This window comes from Oncorhynchus mykiss, chromosome 3, assembly GCF_013265735.2.
Source record: "Oncorhynchus mykiss isolate Arlee chromosome 3, USDA_OmykA_1.1, whole genome shotgun sequence".
Lineage (NCBI taxonomy): Eukaryota > Metazoa > Chordata > Actinopteri > Salmoniformes > Salmonidae > Oncorhynchus > Oncorhynchus mykiss.
This window is the reverse complement of record NC_048567.1, coordinates 67,859,274-67,881,268: the sequence shown is the minus strand read 5'-3', so window position 1 is coordinate 67,881,268 and position 21,995 is coordinate 67,859,274. Positions and strand designations below refer to the sequence as shown.

The window sequence follows — 21,995 nt, the reverse complement described above, 5'->3', positions numbered from 1 at the left end:
TATTACATTTACTGTTGCATCTGTTTACTTCCATTATTACTGACCAATGTAGGACTGTTTGTTGATTTTTGTAATAAAGTGTAGGATACTTTGCAAGACGTGAATAGTCTCCATCAAGGAGTAATGATTGCAGACCATTGCTCAAATAATTAGCATTGTATTCAACATACTTTAACATTCGATGTAGCTTAGCCTACATAACTGTCGTACATAAAATAATTAATTGGTCCTCATTACAAAACGCCAATCTCAAAATGTAATGTAATGCTATTATCACATTTTACGTAGTGACCCTAGCAATGAGAAGAACAAAGCATGTTACGGAAGCTGTGCTGTGTGATTCTACTCATCGTCCAGAGGAATACAGAAAGTAGGTTGATGTCCGATTGATGTCATAAAATGCCATACTTTTGAGTGCATGTTTTTTTCTCTCTTTTAATGTTGACACAATGCAAGGACAATAACAACCACAAAGCCCCACCATTAAATTGCAGTCCTGGTACTTTTAGGGTACGATAAGGCACACACATTAGCTCAGTATGTTTACTATGTTTTTAAATCATTATGTTTACTGTTTTTACCTCATTATGTTTACGATGTTTTTAACCCAGTATGTTTTGAGACATGCTGAGCATGCACAAGTATCTAGGAATGTCTTGAATATCTTACTCTTGATTAAGTGTAAGAATAGAGTCAGGGCTTTTGGCTTATTATTCTAATAACATATTCACTAAGTAGTTTCAGCCTAGACTGAACCCAGATCAGTGCGTGCTTTAGCCATCTCCTCTGACTATGGCTGTCCAAATGGGGTTAGGGTCAAAGATTGAGTAATTGGCACATTTGTTGTTGCAATAGCCACATTTCAGCATCAATAGGATATCATAGTTCATAGCACAGCTAAATACTAATATTGGTCTTGTCTGTGTGTTTAGGTAACATCTCTGTTTATTAGAGTTCATAAACATCTATTCTACAGGTATCTTTTGGACTGTATTTTTGGCTTGTGTTTTCTCTTCAGGTACACATGTGATTGGAGGATGGAGGACTGTGGTACAGGGAGAGGATGTGGACTTATCCTGCAGACTGATAGAGACAACTGAGGACCTCGAACAGATAACATGGCAGAAAAGTACTTGGGAAGAAACACAGAACCATAATTTTATGCTGATTGATCCCAATGGGGTTACTAAATTTATTTCACAGAATGGATTGACAGGTAGAGTCCAGTTTATTGGGAACCCATCAGAAAACCTTGGATCTATTAGAATAACTGCTGTCAGACTGCTTGATGAAGGCATCTTCACATGTATCTTCAGTGTTTTCCCCAGTGGAGCATACACTACAGAGATACCTCTGACTGTGCTAGGTAAGTACTCTTCCTTCACTCTTTGATTCAATGTTTCTACTTTTGAAATTCTAGAAAGACTGCGTGTGATAACCAACACTCAACAGCTAAAAAGTTGGTTGGTATATTTTTTATTTTTTTTTACAAGATTTTATTTGATCTTTTATCAACAATACAAAACATACAAACATCTACAGCACACCCGCCAGACCCACTAGCCTCCACCCCTATTTTCAGCACACGTAACACCTTCTGCCACATGGCTTCAAACTGCACCATTTTGTTTTTTCGTCAACCAGGCTCTTTCAATTATTTTAAATTAATAAAGCATTTGAACTTTCCATTTCGTGAAAAACGGAGGATTGTCTTTTTTCCAGCTTTTGTGTGTATGTTTTTTTTATTTTTAAGATTATTGATGAGAAGAGTATTGTCCTAACCCATCGGGTATCTCATTGCACCCTCATATGTCATGTCTTGAAATATACAGATGGACAAATTAATGGTATCTTTACATTGCAGTACCTCTGCATCTTTCCAACTCTGCCCATTACTTTTTAATTTTGTAACATTCCCAGAAAGCATGAATTATTGAGTCATTATTAATTTTACACTTCAGACATGACTGCCGTTGTGCGGTAGAATTTGTGAATTTTGTGACCTGTATTTAAATTCAAAAAATGTATTTATACTGGATTAAGCATAGATTTTTGTTAACTGTAATCTCGTTAGTTATGTTCCAACCTTCCCTCCATCTTGTGCCGATATCCGTTATTTTAAATCTTCCAAAAGTTTATATTGTCTGTTGAAAAGGCTCTCTGCAAGGTTTTGTAAAGCTTACCAATCATATGAACATCCTTTTCTGACTCATAGGATTGATTCCCTCAAAATAGCTCTGATGTCCAATTGAAATGTTGTGAAATAGAACTTTTAAGTTGCATTTATTTTTAAATATCGACATTGGTCAACCCAAAATTGCTTTTTAATGCGGTCATGGGAAATGAATGTATTTCCTATTACCAAGTCATTTATGGTTTCTATGCCTTTAGTTTTCCATGTGGGGCTATTTATCGATGAATTCTGAAAAGCTATCCAAGGATTGTTCCATAAGATTGTGTTTCTGAAAAGGTATCTGTCACGTTCTGACCCTAGTTCTTGATGAAGAGGAGGAGGAAAACCCTTACAGTATCCAGCATTGTTCCATAAGTTTGTTTTTAGGAAGTGATATTGGTTCTTGTAAAATGTTTCATTTTTTTCATATTCTTAACTATGAAGTTGTTAATGTTCTTAGCTTTAGCCTTTGCAAATAGACCCATGAAACGATTCTGTTGATGAACATGTGCATCTTCAATATGTAGTCAACCCATTGTTCCTCTTTAGTGCATTTATATGTCGCAAGTAAAAGCCTTGTCTAGCGTGCTGATACAATTCCAAGTCTGGAAGGTTAAAGCAACCCTCAGACTTAGGAAGATGTAAAACTTTCCTTTCTATTCTTCAATGTTATTTGCCTTGCGAAAGTATTCGGCCCCCTTGAACTTTGCGACCTTTTGCCACATTTCAGGCTTCAAACATAAAGATATAAAACTGTATTTTTTGTGAAGAATCAACAACAAGTGGGACACAATCATGAAGTGGAACGACATTTATTGGATATTTCAAACTTTTTTAACAAATCAAACACTGAAAAATTGGGCGTGCAAAATTATTCAGCCCCCTTAAGTTAATACTTTGTAGCGCCACCTTTTGCTGCGATTACAGCTGTAAGTCGCTTGGGGTATGTCTCTATCAGTTTTTCACATCGAGAGACTGACATTTTTTCCCATTCCTCCTTGCAAAACAGCTCGAGCTCAGTGAGGTTGGATGGAGAGCATTTGTGAACAGCAGTTTTCAGTTCTTTCCACAGATTCTCGATTGGATTCAGGTCTGGACTTTGACTTGGCCATTCTAACACCTGGATATGTTTATTTTTGAACCATTCCATTGTAGATTTTGCTTTATGTTTTGGATCATTGTCTTGTTGGAAGACAAATCTCCATCCCAGTCTCAGGTCTTTTGCAGACTCCATCAGGTTTTCTTCCAGAATGGTCCTGTATTTGGCTCCATCCATCTTCCCATCAATTTTAACCATCTTCCCTGTCCCTGCTGAAGAAAAGCAGGCCCAAACCATGATGCTGCCACCACCATGTTTGACAGTGGGGATGGTGTGTTCAGCTGTGTTGCTTTTACGCCAAACATAACGTTTTGCATTGTTGCCAAAAAGTTCAATTTTGGTTTCATCTGACCAGAGCACCTTCTTCCACATGTTTGGTGTGTCTCCCAGGTGGCTTGTGGCAAACTTTAAACTACACTTTTATGGATATCTTTAAGAAATGGCTTTCTTCATGCCACTCTTCCATAAAGGCCAGATTTGTGCAATATACGACTGATTGTTGTCCTATGGACAGAGTCTCCCACCTCAGCTGTAGATCTCTGCAGTTCATCCAGAGTGATCATGGACCTCTTGGCTGCATCTCTGATCAGTCTTCTCCTTGTATGAGCTGAAAGTTTAGAGGGACGGCCAGGTCTTGGTAGATTTGCAGTGGTCTGAAACTCCTTCCATTTCAATATTATCGCTTGCACAGTGCTCCTTGGGATGTTTAAAGCTTGGGAAATCTTTTTGTATCCAAATCCGGCTTTAAACTTCTTCACAACAGTATCTCGGACCTGCCTGGTGTGTTCCTTGTTCTTCATGATGCTCTCTGCGCTTTTAACGGTCCTCTGAGACTATCACAGTGCAGGTGCATTTATACGGAGACTTGATTACACACAGGTGGATTGTATTTATCATCATTAGTCATTTAGGTCAACATTGGATCATTCAGAGATCCTCACTGAACTTCTGGAGAGAGTTTGCTGCCCTGAAAGTAAAGGGGCTGAATAATTTTGCACGCCCAATTTTTCAGTTTTTGATTTGTTAAAAAAGTTTGAAATATCCAATAAATGTCGTTCCACTTCATGATTGTGTCCCACTTGTTGTTGATTCTTCACAAAAAAATACAGTTTTATATCTTTATGTTTGAAGCCTGAAATGTGGCAAAAGGTCGCAAAGTTCAAGGGGGCCGAATACTTTCGCAAGGCACTGTATAAAGTCTGGTATTACCAAGTATACTTTTTACATAAATAAATACAAAAATGGCAGCCATTTCATTCTAAAGAGGTAGGTTCATTATTCAAGTGAAACAAGAGTCAGAGACCTCATCTACAGGTTTTACCTTGCCATGGAAAATCCATCTTCCCTACACTTAGAAATAATAGTTCCAAAGGGGTTCTTTCCAGAGGGATATGGTTCTACATTTAACCTTATCTTAACTGTTTTTGGAAGAAAGGGTTCTTTAATGATTCCTTGGGAGTCAATAAGGACTCTTTGGAAGGCAAGAAAGGACATGGAACCCTACTGAATTTTTATAAGACTTTCATTGTATTATTATTATTATAATTTTTTAAAAACTTTAACATCAAGAGTTCCAGTAATCTGATGAATTTCAAAACATGTTTTAAACTGTACGTACAGTATATGGCAATATTTGTACATACAATCTGTGCCTTTACTACTATAGCCCATAGAAACACATTCACTAATGGTAAAAAATACATAGTCAAAGAATATCTGGAAGATTTAAGAAAGCTCAGGAAATATATTTATATTTGTTAACACTTTCTGAAGGCACTGTATATATATATATATATATATATATATATATTATTTCTGGTGTAGAGTAAAACACTCAACCACGCCCATCATTATCATATTTCTCAGCGTGCTCTATTGGAGGTGGATTTTTTTATTGTTTATTTCAATATCTGTGTTTTTGCAAGTCCAGTGATTAGTAAATTAATATTATGCTACACTAAGATAAATAACATGTATTTTTCAAAACGAATCCAATCTGTTACAAGTTGGATTTATTGCACCCATTACTGAGAAAGTTATTCCAGTTCAGATGATTTAGGTAGTCTTATTTATCAGTCTACCCTGGCAGTCATTCTGAATGCAAGTTGCGGGTGATTAAAAGTTGCAATTGTTTTACATCCTCAGTGGCTGGACTCCAATAGCAATTACACATTACTTTCCAAGCCAGCATAATGTGACTTGCAGGCCTGATGTGGCCTGTAAAGCATGAGTTTCCTTTTTAGGGTTTAACTAGGCACTCAAAGAAAGGCTTTATGATATATACTGTATGTAAGGCATTGGCATAAAGAGTTTAATTTTAAAGGCTAATAAGGTTGGTGGAACCGTTCATAGAGGGTTCTAGAAGGATTCCTTCAAAGATATAAGGTTTCTTGGGCGGCAGGTAGCCTAGCGGTTAGAGCATTGGGCCTGTAACCGAAAAGGTAGCTGGTTTGAATACCTGAGCCAACAAGGTGAAAAATCTGTTGATGTGCGCTTGAGCAAAACACTTAACCCTAATTTCCAGTGGTGCTGTACTACTATGGCTGACCCTATAAAAAACACATTTCACTGCACATCTGGTGTATGACAGTACATGAAAGCAGCCTTCTATGGAAGCAGTCTACATAGAGGGTTGTAACCCTCTTCCAAGGGTTCTACCTAGCACCAAGAAGGGTTCCCATATGGGGACAAACCAAAGAACACTATATTGTTGTATTTAGTGCCTTTTTCCTAAGAGTGTATCCTCTTACTCAAGCTGTAACCAGGAGAGCACAGGCATTAATAGTTTACCTAATGGTGGAACAGATGTTGGAATATATACACCACTATATACAGCATCCCTTAACGGCATAATCACCGGGCAGTGATTGCTTTTCAGTGGAACTGCTGAAAATGAGTAACAGCTTTAGTGATGTGTGAAACTTAATACCTCATCAGGGTGAGCTAAAAACCTATTAACTGGATTTGACCAAACCTACAATACAGTAAATGTATAGCTACTAATGATGTATATTGCATTTGGCCAGATAGAGAACATGAAAGGGTTTATTTAAAGTGTGTTGGTCATGTGACATGAGCATTTGAACAAGTTTCACATGACGGGCTGTGCGTGTGTGTTTGGTAGTTTTATCATGTATAATTCCACATTTATAATTGACTTGTTCATGTTTTCTGTTCTCTGTTGGTTTGTGTTCTGGTCATAGTTCCTCCAGTAGTGAGTGTGACAGCTGATGTTGCTCCTGTCATTGGGGAGAATGAGGTTGTCTTGTCAACCTGCGTGGCTGCTGGTGCCAAGCCACAGGCAGAAGTGACATGGAAGACAGGTGAATTTGGCAGTTTGTTGAGGACGGTGACCAACTCCACCCAGCACACCAATGGCACCACCACAGTACTCAGCCACCTGCTCGGGGTACCAACCAAGGCAGCCAATCAGCAGCAGGTCCAGTGTGTGGTCAACCAGTCTGCCCTGGCAACAGAGAAGACCTACAACTACAGCATAAACATCCACTGTAAATATATTCTACTACCACTGTCCTACACTATAGACATCCACTGTCAGTATATTCTACTACCACTGTCCTAGACCATAGACATCCACTGTAAATATATTCTACTACCACTGTCCTACACCATAAACATCCACTGTAAATATATTATACTACCACTGTCCTAGACCATAGACATCCACTGTAAATATATTCTACTACCACTGGCCTAGACTATAGACATCCACTGTAAATATATTCTACTACCACTGTCCTACACTATAGACATCCACTGTAAATATATTCTACTACCACTGGCCTAGACTATAGACATCCACTGTACGTATATTCTACTACCACTGTCCTACACTATAGACATCCACTGTCAGTATATTCTACTACCACTGTCCTAGACCATAGACATCCACTGTAAATATATTCTACTACCACTGTCCTACACTATAGACATCCACTGTAAATATATTCTACTACCACTGTCCTACACTATAGACATCCACTGTAAATATATTCTACTACCACTGTCCTAGACCATAGACATCCACTGTAAATATATTCTACTACCACTGGCCTAGACTATAGACATCCACTGTAAGTATATTCTACTAGAACTGTACTACACCATAGACATCCACTGTAAATATATTCTACTACCACTGTCCTACACTATAGACATCCACTGTAAATATATTCTACTACCACTGTCCTAGACTATAGACATCCACTGTAAGTATATTCTACTACCACTGTCCTACACTATAGACATCCACTGTAAATATATTCTACTACCACTGTCCTACACTATAGACATCCACTGTAAATATATTCTACTACCACTGTCCTACACCATAGACATCCACTGTAAATATATTCTACTACCACTGTCCTACACTATAGACATCCACTGTAAATATATTCTACTACCACTGTCCTACACTATAGACATCCACTGTAAATATATTCTACTATCACTGTCCTAGACCATAGACATCCACTGTGAGTATATTCTACTACCACTGTCCTACACTATAGACATCCACTGTAAATATATTCTACTACCACTGTCCTACACTATAAACATCCACTGTAAATATATTCTACTACCACTGTCCTAGACCATAGACATCCACTGTAAATATATTCTACTACCACTGTCCTAGACTATAGACATCCACTGTAAATATATTCTACTACCACTGTCCTACACTACCACTATCCTACACTGAGGCACACAAATGGTATTGACCTTAACCCGCTTTCATTGTACTGCTCTACTGTAAGTAATCTATCAAACTGAAATGAAGGAAGACAAGGTTCACAAACAAAATTCTTAGTGTTGCCTCATCTGTGGATTAAAGTTTCACTCCTGCCCACTGCTCCTCAGAGCCTGTAGTGCCATTGTTATGGGTCTGTCTTGGTATGAGTGTGTAGGTCTATTTACATTCTATATCTGCAGTATCTGTAACCATTTCTCTCTCTCTCAGATCCACCTCAGTCAGTGAACATTACCCTTAGTGAGGCCTCTAAAGCCATAGTCTTCCTATGTGTAGCAGACAGCAACCCACACCCCAACTACACCTGGAGCAGGTACTGACTCCTATGTAAACTAGTTCAAACCAGTTTAAATGTAAATGTTAGGTACACTTGTTTAAACATATGAAACAGATTATCTTGCAGCTTCAGTATGTTCATATATTATGCTGGTAGTCAAATTATGCCTTTGCCTATCTCACACACACTCACACAAAGCCCTTCTCCTCCTCTCTCTCTCTCTCTCTCTCCCAGAGTGGTCCAGCCATGGCCTGGGTCTTCAGTGAGAGCTGAGGGAGACAAACTGCACCTCCTCAGTCTCAGCTCTGAGCTGAATGGTCTCTATGTCTGTCTGGCCTCCAACCCCTACGGACGAGCCACTGGCTCCCTCTATGTACACACATCCTCTGGTGAGAAGCACCTGAGAGAGTGAGACACACACACACACTATTCATGCTGGTTGCTTAACTAGTTGCTTATGCTGTTTTATAAGATGCTTATAATTGTTATATGATTGATTGATTGATATATTGAATACTTTATTGTCTCATAGGGAATTTTGCCTGGCAACAATATTGGCTTTCCTGGCATACATATAAAACACATATATGAGGTTGAGAAATGTGTTGTAGCATGGATAACAAAGTTGAGCCAGATGTTCACTTATCTTTCACTTCATGTGTTAATATCATATGTATGGCCTTATTCCCCTTTCTACAGAAAGGTACTGTATAAATATTACTAAGATGGTCATAATACACACTTATCTCTTACTGTATATGTACATGTCTTATAACCTGGTATTATCTCTTTGTTTTCTGCAGGAAAGTTTTTGCATTGGAGCCATGATGGTTGCTTGGGCAACATGATTACATGTCATTGTAAATGAAGACTGTTTCTTATATTAACTGTATCTCCTCTCTCCTCACAGAGACCTCTGCTGCCTGTTGGGTTCTACTCATTCTAGTCATTCTCTGTCTGATTGTTGCTGCGGCTGCACTCATATGGTACCGGTGCAAATACGAACAGTTTCCTTGGTAATATCAACTATTGTAATATTATGAACTGATTTTGCATTGTGAAAAGAATGCATTTGCATTAGATGATCATATATTGATTTTGCTCAAGTTAATATATTTTCTTTTCCTGGATTATATTTTCCAGGAGTTCATTCGTGGCCAAGGCACCAGAACAGGTATGCTGTGAGTAGTGAGTAGTTACAGATGTAGGATCTTAATTTGAGTCAGTTTGCTACAGCAGGAAAATAATCGTTCAGTAACAGGAAATGTGAATTATTATGAAAACTATAATTCATAGACATTTTTGTAAGGGTTGATACATTTTTCATGAGGAAAATCTAATCTGGAATTTCAAAGTGGAAACTGCAAACTTTTGAAGATTTTTTAAACCTCAAATACACTACAAGTGTTAAATGTCCTACATTGCAGGGAAGTTCTCCAGTTCCCTCAACTGGGTGATCAAATTAAGTTGCTACATATGTATTTCACTGTCCTCCATTGTTTTGTGACTAAACTTACGAATTAGGTTTCTCATTAGCCACTGGTTTCTATGTAATGATACTGTAATAATGTCTGTTTGATTCCAGACTGTATCAGTATCTTCCAAGACGAGGAGACATGACAAGGTTGAGGAAGGTGAAGATGTCTCATTGACTGCAACTGTCCAAACCAGGAAGGAGCCTGAGGAAGAGGAAGAAGTATCATGATGTATGGAACAATATACCTTATTTGTTTTTTGGAAACATTTTATTTTTAATTTGTATTATTCCAAATGTTTTTCATGTTTGATAGATTGTCTGTTCATTATTTATATTTATTGTGTTAGCTCGAAGAAATCGCCGGACAGGTTTTAAGTGAATTCCAGAAAAATCTCATTCTCCAATGTTCTAACCATCTGCAAAGAATAGGCACATTATCCCGAGTGGCGCAGTGGTCTAAGGCACTAGAGATCCTGGTTCGAGTACAGGCTCTGTCACGACCGGGAGACCCATTGGGTGGCGCACAATTGGCCGGGTTAGGGGAGGGTTTGGCTCGCGCTCGAATGACTCCTGTGGCGGGCTGGGAGCATGCACGCTGACACGGTCGCCAGGTGTACAGTGTTTCCTCTGACACATTGGTGTGGCTGGCTTCCGGGTAAAGCAGGCATTGTGTCAGGAAGCAGTGTGGCTTGGTTTTGTCGTGCTTCAGAGGATGCATGGCTCTTGGCCTTTGCCTCTCCCGAGTCCGTACGGGAGTTGCAGCGATGAGATAAGACTGTAACTACCAATTGGATACCACGGAATTGTGGAGAAAAAGGGGTCAAAAGTTTTTTTTAATTATACAAAAATAAAGCACATTCTCACAATAAGCATATTAAACACAATAAGCACATTCTCCAACCATTTAATGAACAATATCTTCTAGAACATTGGAAACCTCGACTCCATCACCTCTTCACCCAGTGCTGGTCCTCGTTTCAGATTTTTGATCCCCTCTCGTGGACTCCGCCTTGCCGTGGTTGAGGGGCTTTGCTGCTTCAGCGGGAACAACAACTCTCCTGTACAGTATGAATGTACAGTATGTATGTACAGTGCTTTCAGAAAGTATTCATACCCCTGGACTTATTCCATATTTTGATGTGTTGCAGCCTGAATTTCAAATGGATAAAAAATATTTTTCCACACTCATCTACACATAATAACCCATAATGACAAAGTGAAAACATATTTTTTTAAATGTTTGCACATTTATTGAAAATGAAATACCTAAATATCTAATTTACATAAGTAATCACACACATAAGTCAATACATGCTAGAATCACCTTTAGCAGTAAGTCTTTCTGGGTAAGTCTCTAAAAGCTTTGCACACCTGGATTGTACAATATTTGGACATTATTACAATTTTTTAAGCTCTGTCAAGTTGGTTGTTGATCATTGATAGACAGCCATTTTCAAGTCTTACCATAGATTTTCAAGCCAATTTAAGTAAAAAGTAGGCCACTCCTGAACATGTAGTGTCGTCTTGGTACGTAACTCCAATGTATATTTGGTCTTGTGTTTTAGGTTATTGTTCTGCTGTAATGGGAATTTGTCTCCCAGTATCTGGAAATCAGACTGAACCAGGTTTTTCTCTAGGACACTGCCTGTGCATAGCTCTATTCCATGTATTTTTATACAAAAAAAACTCCTTGCCGATGACAAGCATACCCATAACATGATGAAGCCACCACCATGCTTGAAAATACAGTATGAAGTGTGGTTCTTTTCACTTTAGGATGCACGTTTTGGAATATTTTTTTCTGTAGAAAGTTTCCTCCTTTTCACTCTGTCATTTAGGTTAGAATTGTGGAGTCACTGCAATGTTGTTGATCCATCCTCAGTTTTCTCCTATCACACCACTAAACTCTGTAACTGTTTCAAAAACACAATTGGTCTAATGATGAAATCCCTGAGCGGTTTCCTTCCTCGACTACGGCAACTGAGTTAGGAAGGACGCCTGTATCTTTGTAGTGACTGTGTATTGATACACCATCCAAAGTGTAATGAATAACTTCACCATGCTCAAAGAGATATTCAATGTGTCTGCTTTTTTTTACCAGTCCACCAATAGGTGCCCTTCTTTGCAAGGCATTGGAAAACCTCCTTGGTCTTTGTGGTTCAATCTGTGTTTGAAATGCACTGCTAGACTGAGGGACCTTATAGTAACTGTATGTGTGGAGTACAGAGATGAGGTAGTCATTTGATTTTATTTAGTCCCCATTTGGACTAATCTTCCAAGAGTCCTTAACATTAAAATTCAATTTATAATACAAACACACTTTCACATATAACACACTATTACAAACATACATAATACACTAGCATAATGACCCAATAAATACTCAATCTAAAAAAATATTGATTCTTCATCTACTATAGTCCCACAACATTTCTATATACTATATTTAAATTGTTTTTAAATAATGTTTAAACTTATATATTGAAAGGTTTCTAGTTTGCTCAGTTAATTTATTCAATTTCTTTATTGCTCTAAATCGAAATGTTCTTTTGCCCATTTCTTTTTTCTGTCTGGATAACGCATAGATGGTGGACAATCTATTCCCAGTATTTACGGAATGTCGGTCTCTTACCAACTGAATACCATTGTGAATAGAACTTGGCCGTTTTAAATGATGTATATTATCAAATAAGATAAGCATGTTTTTTTCAATTATCTTGTCGATTGATGACCAACCAAGAACACTGCGCATGACTGCAACAGAAGAACCATATATCTGCCTTAAAACAATCCTTGCTGCTTTATTCTGTGCATTCTGCAGCCTCCTAACTTCACTAGATGATGCATTTCCCCAGACCACCGAACAATAGTTCACTTGACTCTCAACCAATCAATGCCTGTGTTATTTGCTGAAGGATTTTCCCTGGTAAATATTTAGCTATCCTTCTGATTATGCATGCTGTTTTAATATTTTTTTTTACATGGATTAGTTATTTGAGACAACCATGATAAGCAGTTGTCTAGCTGCACTCCCAGTAGTTTGGTTTCTGCCACTTCTTCCATTTGTACTCCTCCCATACTTAATTGTATCCCATGCTGTTTTGGCCTTTTCCTAGTTGAACAGACCAACATAACTTTGTTTTTCTTGGTGTTTAAAGCAAGTTTGTTGGCAAACCCATTTCCTGATAATCTCCAAATCTCCTTGCAAAGCTTGCTGTACCTGTTGAACCGATTGTCTTGCTGCATAAATTGTAGTATCATCTGCAAATATAGTAGCTTGAGTTTCAACCAAGGCATAGGGAGGTCGTTGGTGTATATTAAGTAGAGTGGCCCAAGGCAGCTGCCCTGCGGTATTCCACAGTTTAACACATTAGGGGAAGAAAATGAACCATTGATATAGGTGGACTATTTCCTGTCAGTTAGATATGACTGTACCCAATTAAATGCTACCTCCTTAAAACCATAATGCATTAATTTTGTCAAAATAATTTAATGATCCACTAAATCAAATGCTGCACTGAAATCTAAAAATATCATCAATCATTTGAAACACTATTATTGGACACAGAGTGAGTCCATGTAACTTATGTGACTTGTTAAGTAACCTTTCTTCTCCTGAACTTATTTAGGCTTGCCAAAACAAAGGAGTTGATTAATTATTGACTCAAGAGATTTCAGCTTTTCATGTATTTTTAAAAATCATATATCCACTTTGACATTATGGGGTATTATGTGTATTCTAGTGACACAACATCTAAATGTAATACATATTACATTCAGACTGTAACACAACTAAATGTAGAAAATGTCAAGGGGTGTGAATACTTTCTGAATGAACTGTACTGTAAGTGTTGAAGCCAACTAAAGGGAGCCCTGGTATAAGCTAAATGGCATATGTATAAAATTGAGAACCTTGTCAGTTACAGCTAATATAAACACAGCTTTGGCTAATGGTACTTCTTGCGGCGGCTCCAAAATGAATTCCTTTATATTATGCGGTTATGCTGTTTTGGTACAGGGAGCAGTTATACTGTAAAAGGAACCATGAAACCAAGTGATCCACTGGGAACAGAAGCTCCACTAACAGCTGCCTTATGATCCACGCATTAACCCTATCCCTCATGAACCCTGTATTATTTGTTGTTTTAGATTAGTATTAGTGTAGCATGGCATTTTTGGCCACCAGTAGTTACTGTAGGTAGTTAGTAGTTACAATGCAAGTATTTTCACTACATTAGTAGTTACAATGGAAGTATTTTCACTACATTAGTGGATACAGTGCCTTGCAAAAGTATTCGGCCCCCTTGAACTTTGTGACCTTTTGCCACATTTCAGGCTTCAAACATAAAGATATAAAACTGTATTTTTTTGTGAAGAATCAACAACAAGTGGGACACAATCATGAAGTGGAACGACATTTATTGGATATTTCAAACTTTTTTAACAAATCAAAAACCGAAAAATTGGGCGTGCAAAATTATTCAGCCCCCTTAAGTTAATACTTTGTAGCGCCACCTTTTGCTGCGATTACAGCTGTAAGTCGCTTGGGGTATGTCTCTATCAGTTTTGCACATCGAGAGACTGAATTTTTTTCCCATTCCTCCTTGCAAAACAGCTTGAGCTCAGTGAGGTTGGATGGAGAGCATTTGTGAACAGCAGTTTTCAGTTCTTTCCACAGATTCTCGATTGGATTCAGGTCTGGACTTTGACTTGGCCATTCTAACACCTGGATATGTTTATTTTTTAACCATTCCATTGTAGATTTTGCTTTATGTTTTGGATCATTGTCTTGTTGGAAGACAAATCTCCGTCCCAGTCTCAGGTCTTTTGCAGACTCCATCAGGTTTTCTTCCAGAATGGTCCTGTATTTGGCTCCATCCATCTTCCCATCAATTTTAACCATCTTCCCTGTCCCTGCTGAAGAAAAGCAGGCCCAAACCATGATGCTGCCACCACCATGTTTGACAGTGGGGATGGTGTGTTCAGCTGTGTTGCTTTTACGCCAAACATAACGTTTTGCATTGTTGCCAAAAAGTTCAATTTTGGTTTCATCTGACCAGAGCACCTTCTTCCACATGTTGTGGAATCCCAGGTGTCTCCCAGGTGGCTTGTGGCAAACTTTAAACAACACTTTTTATGGATATCTTTAAGAAATGGCTTTCTTCTTGCCACTCTTCCATAAAGGCTAGATTTGTGCAATATACGACTGATTGTTGTCCTATGGACAGAGTCTTCCACCTCAGCTGTAGATCTCTGCAGTTCATCCAGAGTGATCATGGGCCTCTTGGCTGCATCTCTGATCAGTCTTCTCCTTGTATGAGCTGAAAGTTTAGAGGGACGGCCAGGTCTTGGTAGATTTGCAGTGGTCTGATACTCCTTCCATTTCAATATTATCGCTTGCACAGTGCTCCTTGGGATGTTTAAAGCTTGGGAAATCTTTTTGTATCCAAATCCGGCTTTAAACTTCTTCACAACAGTATCTCGGACCTGCCTGGTGTGTTCCTTGTTCTTCATGATGCTCTCTGCGCTTTTAACGGACCTCTGAGACTATCACAGTGCAGGTGCATTTATACGGAGACTTGATTACACACAGGTGGATTGTATTTATCATCATTAGTCATTTAGGTCAACATTGGATCATTCAGAGATCCTCACTGAACTTCTGGAGAGAGTTTGCTGCACTGAAAGTAAAGGGGCTGAATAATTTTGCACGCCCAAGTTTTCAGTTTTTGATTTGTTAAAAAAGTTTGAAATATCCAATAAATGTGGTTCCACTTCATGATTGTGTCCCACTTGTTGTTGATTCTTCACAAAAAAATAAAGTTTTATATCTTTATGTTTGAAGCCTGAAATGTGTCAAAAGGTCGCAAAGTTCAAGGGGGCCGAATACTTTCGCAAGGCACTGTAGAATGCCAGTGGTTTACTACGTTAGTAGTCAGTGTCACGTTCTGACCTTAGTTCCTTTTTTATGTTTCTGTGTTAGGTTGGTCAGGGCGTGAGTTGGGGTGGGTAGTCTATGTTCTTTTTTCTGTTATATTTCTATGTGTTTGGCCTAGTATGGTTCTCAATCAGAGGCAGGTGTCGATCGTTGTCTCTGATTGAGAATCATACTTAGGTAGCCTTTTTTCCCCATTTTGGTGGTGAGTGTTTAATTTCTGTTTAGTGTCTGTTCACCTGGCAGAACTGTTTCATTTTCTTTTTGTTGTTATTTTGTGTCGTGTTCAGTTTTTCAATTAAAATATGACGAACACTTACCACGCTGCATTTTGGTCCTCCTCTCCTTCCACCAACGAGAATCGTTACATCAAGGCCTTGCTTTGGTTAGTGCACTGTAATGACCTTGTTTTTCAGCCTTGGAAATAGGAACACAAGCTGTTGCTTGGAGTTGGCCTCTTATTAAGTTGAAACACGCTTAAAGAGGAACGTAGTCTGCACACCTGCATTTTCTGAAAACAATAATGAGTGCCTTTTTTTAATCATCAATGAGAGACAGGAGTGTGGGTTTAGGGGTGGTGGGTGGTGTGTGTGTGTGTACAGTACTAGTCTGTACATGTCTTTGTTAATTGTTTGGTTGCTAATTAAACATACACTACCGTTCAAAAGTTTGGGGTCACTTAGAAATATCCTTGTCACATTTTTTTGTCCATTAAAATAACATGAAAGTGATCAGAAATACAGTGTAGACATTGTTAATGTTGTAAATGACAATTGCAGCTGGAAATGGCACATTTTTAATGGATTATCTACATAGGCATACAGAGGCCCATTATCAGCAACCATCACTCCTGTGTTCCATTGGCAAGTTGTGTTAGCTAATCCAAGTTTATCATTTTAAAAGGCTAATTGATCATTAGAAACTGTGGTGCTGATTAAAGAAGCAATAAAAAAGGCCTTCTTTAGACAAGTTCAGTATCTGGAGCATCAGCGTTTATAGGTTCGATTACAGGCTCAAAATGGCCAGAATCAAATAACTTTCTAAAATCAAATCAAATATATTTGTCACATACACATGGTTAGCAGATGTTAATGCGAGTGTAGCGAAATGCTTGTGCTTCTAGTTCTGACAATGCAGTAATAACCAACGAGTAATCTAACTAACAATTCCAAAACTACTACCTTATACACACAAGTGTAAAGGGATAAAGAATATGTACAAAGATATATGAATGAATGATGGTACAGTGCGGCATAGGCAAGATGCAGTAGATGGTATCGAGTACAGTATATACATATGAGATGAGTATGTAAATAAAGTGGCATAGTTTAAAGTGGCTAGTGATACATGTATTACATAAAGATGCAGTAGATGATATAGAGTACAGTATATACGTATACATATGAGATGAATAATGTAGGGCATGTAAACATTATACTAAGTAGCATTGTTTAAAGTGGCTAGTGATATATTTTACATCAATTCCCATTATTAAAGTGGCTGGAGTTGAGTCAGTGTGTTGGCAGCAGCCACTCAACGTTAGTGGTGGCTGTTTAACAGTCTGATGGCCTTGAGATAGAAGCTGTTTTTCAGTCTCTTGGTCCCAGCTTTGATGCACCTGTACTGACCTCGCCTTCTGGATGATAGCGGGTTGAACAGGCAGTGGCTCGGGTGGTTGTTGTCCTTGATGATCTTTATGGCCTTCCTGTGACATCGGGTGGTGTAGGTGTCCTGGAGGGCAGGTAGTTTGCCCCCGGTGATGCGTTGTGCAGACCTCACTACCCTCTGGAGAGCCTTACGGTTGTGGGCGGAGCAGTTGCCGTACCAGGCGGTGATACAGCCATACAGGATGCTCTCGATTGTGCATCTGTAGAAGTTTGTGAGTGCTTTTGGTGACAAGCCGAATTTCTTCAGCCTCCTGAGGTTGAAGAGGTGATGCTGCGCCTTCTTCACGATGCTGTCTGTGTGGGTGGACCAATTCAGTTTGTCTGTGATGTGTACGCCGAGGAACTTAAAACTTACTACCCTCTCCACTACTGTTCCATCGATGTGGATAGGGGGGTGTTCCCTCTGCTGTTTCCTGAAGTCCACAATCATCTCCTTAGTTTTGTTGACGTTGAGTGTGAGGTTATTTTCCTGACACCACACTCCGAGGGCCCTCACCTCCTCCCTGTAGGCCGTCTCGTCGTTGTTGGTAATCAAGCCTACCACTGTTGTGTCGTCCGCAAACTTGATGATTGAGTTGGAGGTGTGCGTGGCCACGCAGTCGTGGGTGAACAGGGAGTACAGGAGAGGGCTCAGAACGCACCCTTGTGGGGCCCCAGTGTTGAGGATCAGCGGGGTGGAGATGTTGTTACCTACACTCACCACCTGGGGGCAGCCCGTCAGGAAGTCCAGTACCCAGTTGCACAGGGCGGGGTCGAGACCCAGGGTCTTGATGACGAGTTTGGAGGGTACTATGGTGTTAAATGCTGAGCTGTAGTCGATGAACAGCATTCTCACATAGGTATTCCTCTTGTCCAGATGGGTTAGGGCAGTGTGCAGTGTGGTTGAGATTGCATCGTCTGTGGACCTATTTGGGCGGTAAGCAAATTGGAGTGGGTCTAGGGTGTCAGGTAGGGTGGAGGTGATATGGTCCTTGACTAGTCTCTCAAAGCACTTCATGATGACGGAAGTGAGTGCTACGGGGCGGTAGTCGTTTAGCTCAGTTACCTTAGCTTTCTTGGGAACAGGAACAATGGTGGCCCTCTTGAAGCATGTGGGAACAGCAGACTGGGATAAGGATTGATTGAATATGTCCGTAAACACACCAGCCAGCTGGTCTGCGCATGCTCTGAGGGCGCGGCTGGGGATGCCGTCTGGGCCTGCAGCCTTGCGAGGATTAACACGTTTAAATGTTTTACTCACCTCGGCTGCAGTGAAGGAGAGTCCGCATGTTTTGGTTGCGGGCTGTGTCAGTGGCACTGTATTGTCCTCAAAGCGAGCAAAAAAGTTATTTAGTCTGCCTGGGAGCAAGACATCCTGGTCCGTGACTGGGCTCGTTTTCTTTTTGTAATCCGTGATTGACTGTAGACCCTGCCACATACCTCTTGTGTCTGAGCCGTTGAATTGCGATTCTACTTTGCCTCTATACTGACGGTTAGCTTGTTTGATTGCCTTGCGGAGGGAATAGCTACACTGTTTGTATTCGGTCATGTTTCCGGTCACCTTGCCCTGATTAAAAGCAGTGGTTCGCGCTTTCAGTTTCACGGGAATGCTGCCATCAATCCACGGTTTCAGGTTTGGGAATGTTTTAATCGTTGCTATGGGAACGACATCTTCAACGCACGTTCTAATGAACTCGCTCACCGAATCAACGTATTCGTCAATGTTGTTATTTGACGCAATACGAAACCTATCCCAGTCCACGTGATGGAAGCAGTCTTGGAGCATGGCATCAGATTGGTCGGACCAGCGTTGAACAGACCTTAGCGCCGGAGCTTCTTGTTTTAGCTTCTCTCTGTAGGCAGGGAGCAACAAAATGCAGTCGTGGTCAGCTTTTCCGAAAGGAGGGTGGGGGAGGGCCTTATATGCGTCGCGGAAGTTAGAATAGCAATGATCCAAGGTTTTACCAGCCCTGGTTGCGCAATCGATATGCTGATACAATTTAGGGAGTCTTGTTTTCAGATTAGCCTTGTTAAAATCCCCAGCTACAATGAATGCAGCCTCAGGATATGTGGATTCCAGTTTGCAAAGAGTCAAATAAAGTTTGTTCAGAGCCATCGATGTGTCTGCTTGGGGGGGAATATATACGGCTGTGATTATAATTGAAGAGAATTCCCTTGGTAGATAATGCGGTCGACATTTGATTGTGAGGAATTCTAAATCAGGTGAACAGAAGGACTTGAGTTCCTGTATGTTGTTGTGACCACACCACGTCTCGTTAACCATAAAGCATACGCCCCCGCCCCTCTTCTTACCAGAAAGATGTTTGTTTCTGTCGGCGCGATGCGTGGAGAAACCAGCTGGCTGCACCGACTCCAATAGCGTCTCTCGAGTGAGCCATGTTTCTGTGAAGCAAAGATCGTTACAGTCTCTGATGTCCCTCTGGAATGATACCCTTGCTCGGATTTCATCAACCTTGTTGTCAAGAGACTGAACATTGGCGAGAAGTATGCTAGGGAGTGGTGCGCGATGTGCCCGTCTCCGGAGTCTGACCAGAAGACCGGTACGTTTCCATCTTTTACGAAGTCGTTTTTTTGGGTCGCCGGCTGGGATCCATTCCGTTGTCCTGGGTGAGAGGGAGAACACAGGATCCGCTTCGCGAAAGTCATATTCTTGGTCATACTGATGGTGAGTTGACGCTGCTCTTATATTCAGTAGTTCTTCTCGACTGTATGTAATGAAACCTAAGATGACCTGGGGTACCAATGTAAGAAATAACACGTAAAAAAAACAAAAAACTGCATAGTTTCCTAGGAACGCGAAGCGAGGCGGCCATCTCTGTCGGATAGACCCAGTTTCTGCTGAAACTCATCAGTCTGTTCTTGTTCTGAGAAATTAAGGCTATTCCATGCGAGAAATTGTCAAGAAACTAAAGATCACGTACAACGCTGTGTACTACTCCCTTCACAGAACAGCTCAAACTCTCTCTAACTTGAATAGAAAGAGGAGTGGGAGGCCCCTGTACACAACTGAGCAAGAGGACAAGTACATTAGTGTCTAGTTTGAGAAACAGATGCCTCACACGTCCTCAACTGGCAGCTTCATTAAATAGTACCCGCAAAACACCGGTCTCAATGTCAACAGTAAAGAGGTGACTGCGTGATGCTGGCTTACAAGGCAGAGTTACTCTGTCCAGTGCCTGTGTTCTGCCCATCTTCATCTTTTATATTTATTGGCCAGTCTGAGACATGGCTTTTTTTTGCAACTCTGCCTTGGATGCCAGCATCCCGGAGTCGCCTCTTCACTGTTGACGTTGAGACTGGTGTTTTGCAGGTACTATTTAATGAAGCTGCCTGAATTGTCTGCATCTGGGTCTTTTCCTGAGCCGTAATAGTATGAACTGGCCATGATAGACCCAGCAAACTCAGACCAGCTCCGCAACACTGTCTGCTCCCAAGGAGCCACCATTGGGAGGCACGAGGAGTTGCTTTTTGGTGTCATGGAAGGTTTTCAGACTCTGGCAGAATGCCATGACTGTAGGTTGAATACTTTGCTGGAGCAATTCCGTGGGTTGTCGACTAGGCAGTCTACCATGACCACAGCCCCTCAGTAACCCGGCTGTCAGCAGCTCATCTCTCCCTGCCACCCTGGCTTTCCGAGAACTCTGTTTACCTGACCCTGAATGCTTCGTGAGAGGGTCCGAAAACTGTTGGGCGTTTCTCTCATCTTCGAGCTGCAGCCCTCCTCCTTCCCCTCGGACCGCTCAAAGTTAGCGTACCTCATCACGCTGATTTCCGGGAGGGCTCTCGGCAGGGCTAGGACACTGTGGAAACAACAGTCTACCATGTGCTTCAGTTTGGAGGAATTTGTGGCAGAGGTGAAGAATGTTTACAATGCTCCGTTGTCCGGTAGAGAGGTTGCTCGGAAGTTACTCCACTCCCGCAGTGTGGCAGACCTGGAACCCGGAATCCCTGTTTGACACGTTCCTGCACGGTTATCGGAGGAAGTTAAGGACGAGCTCATCACCTTGACCATCCTGATTGATGGGCGGATACGGGAACATAGGAAGGGGAGGAAGTCCAATTCCGTACCCCTGGGGCCAATGAGAGTTTTATGGACACTACCCTTGTGTCAGAACTGGACATCCCCACTCAGCCCCTCTCCATTCCCATAGATGACAGAGTGCTGGAATGACGCTCTATTGGCAGGGTCACCCACAATACCACTCCGTCAACCTGCGAGTGTCAGGGAACCACAGCTAGGCTACACCGTTCATGCTGATTAAGTCTCCTCAGGTTCCTGTGGTATTGGGATTCTGTTGGCTCCAGCTACACAATCCCCTCATCGACTGAACTGCTGGTGCTATCATTGACTGGAGCCCGTTCTGCTACGCCCATTGCCTGAAGTCGTGGAGGCTGCCCCGGGATGCCTTCCTGTGGGCTCGGAAGTATCCTCGGACTTCTCCGCCATTCCCATGGAGTAGCAGAACCTCCGGTAGGTTTTCAGTAAGGCCAGGGCCACTTCGTTTCCAACGCATCGACCCTATGACTGCGGGCTCAATCTTATTCCGGGCACCACACCACCCCGGGGACAACTGTATACGCTGTCGTGTC

General features: G+C 40.9%; 1 protein-coding gene across 4 annotated transcripts in view; it reads left to right on the top strand.

The window, feature by feature from the left end:
• LOC110520455 (nectin-3) overlaps positions 1-21,995 on the top strand; it is a 44,714-nt gene that overhangs the window by 150 nt on the left and 22,569 nt on the right. The window contains exons 2-9 of one of the 4 annotated variants that reach the window (XM_036975009.1): positions 1,019-1,366; positions 6,476-6,781; positions 8,260-8,362; positions 8,561-8,715; positions 9,237-9,342; positions 9,470-9,500; positions 9,912-10,032; positions 10,785-11,869. In XM_036975009.1, the coding sequence (XP_036830904.1) occupies positions 1,019-1,366; positions 6,476-6,781; positions 8,260-8,362; positions 8,561-8,715; positions 9,237-9,342; positions 9,470-9,500; positions 9,912-10,031 (1,169 nt within the window). In that variant the 3' untranslated portion in view covers position 10,032; positions 10,785-11,869. Of the gene's footprint in view, positions 1-288; positions 371-1,018; positions 1,367-6,475; positions 6,782-8,259; positions 8,363-8,560; positions 8,716-9,236; positions 9,343-9,469; positions 9,501-9,911; positions 10,355-10,728; positions 11,870-21,995 lie in introns of those variants that run through there. The other 3 variants (XM_036975010.1, XM_036975012.1, XM_036975011.1) reach the window with 3 other exon arrangements.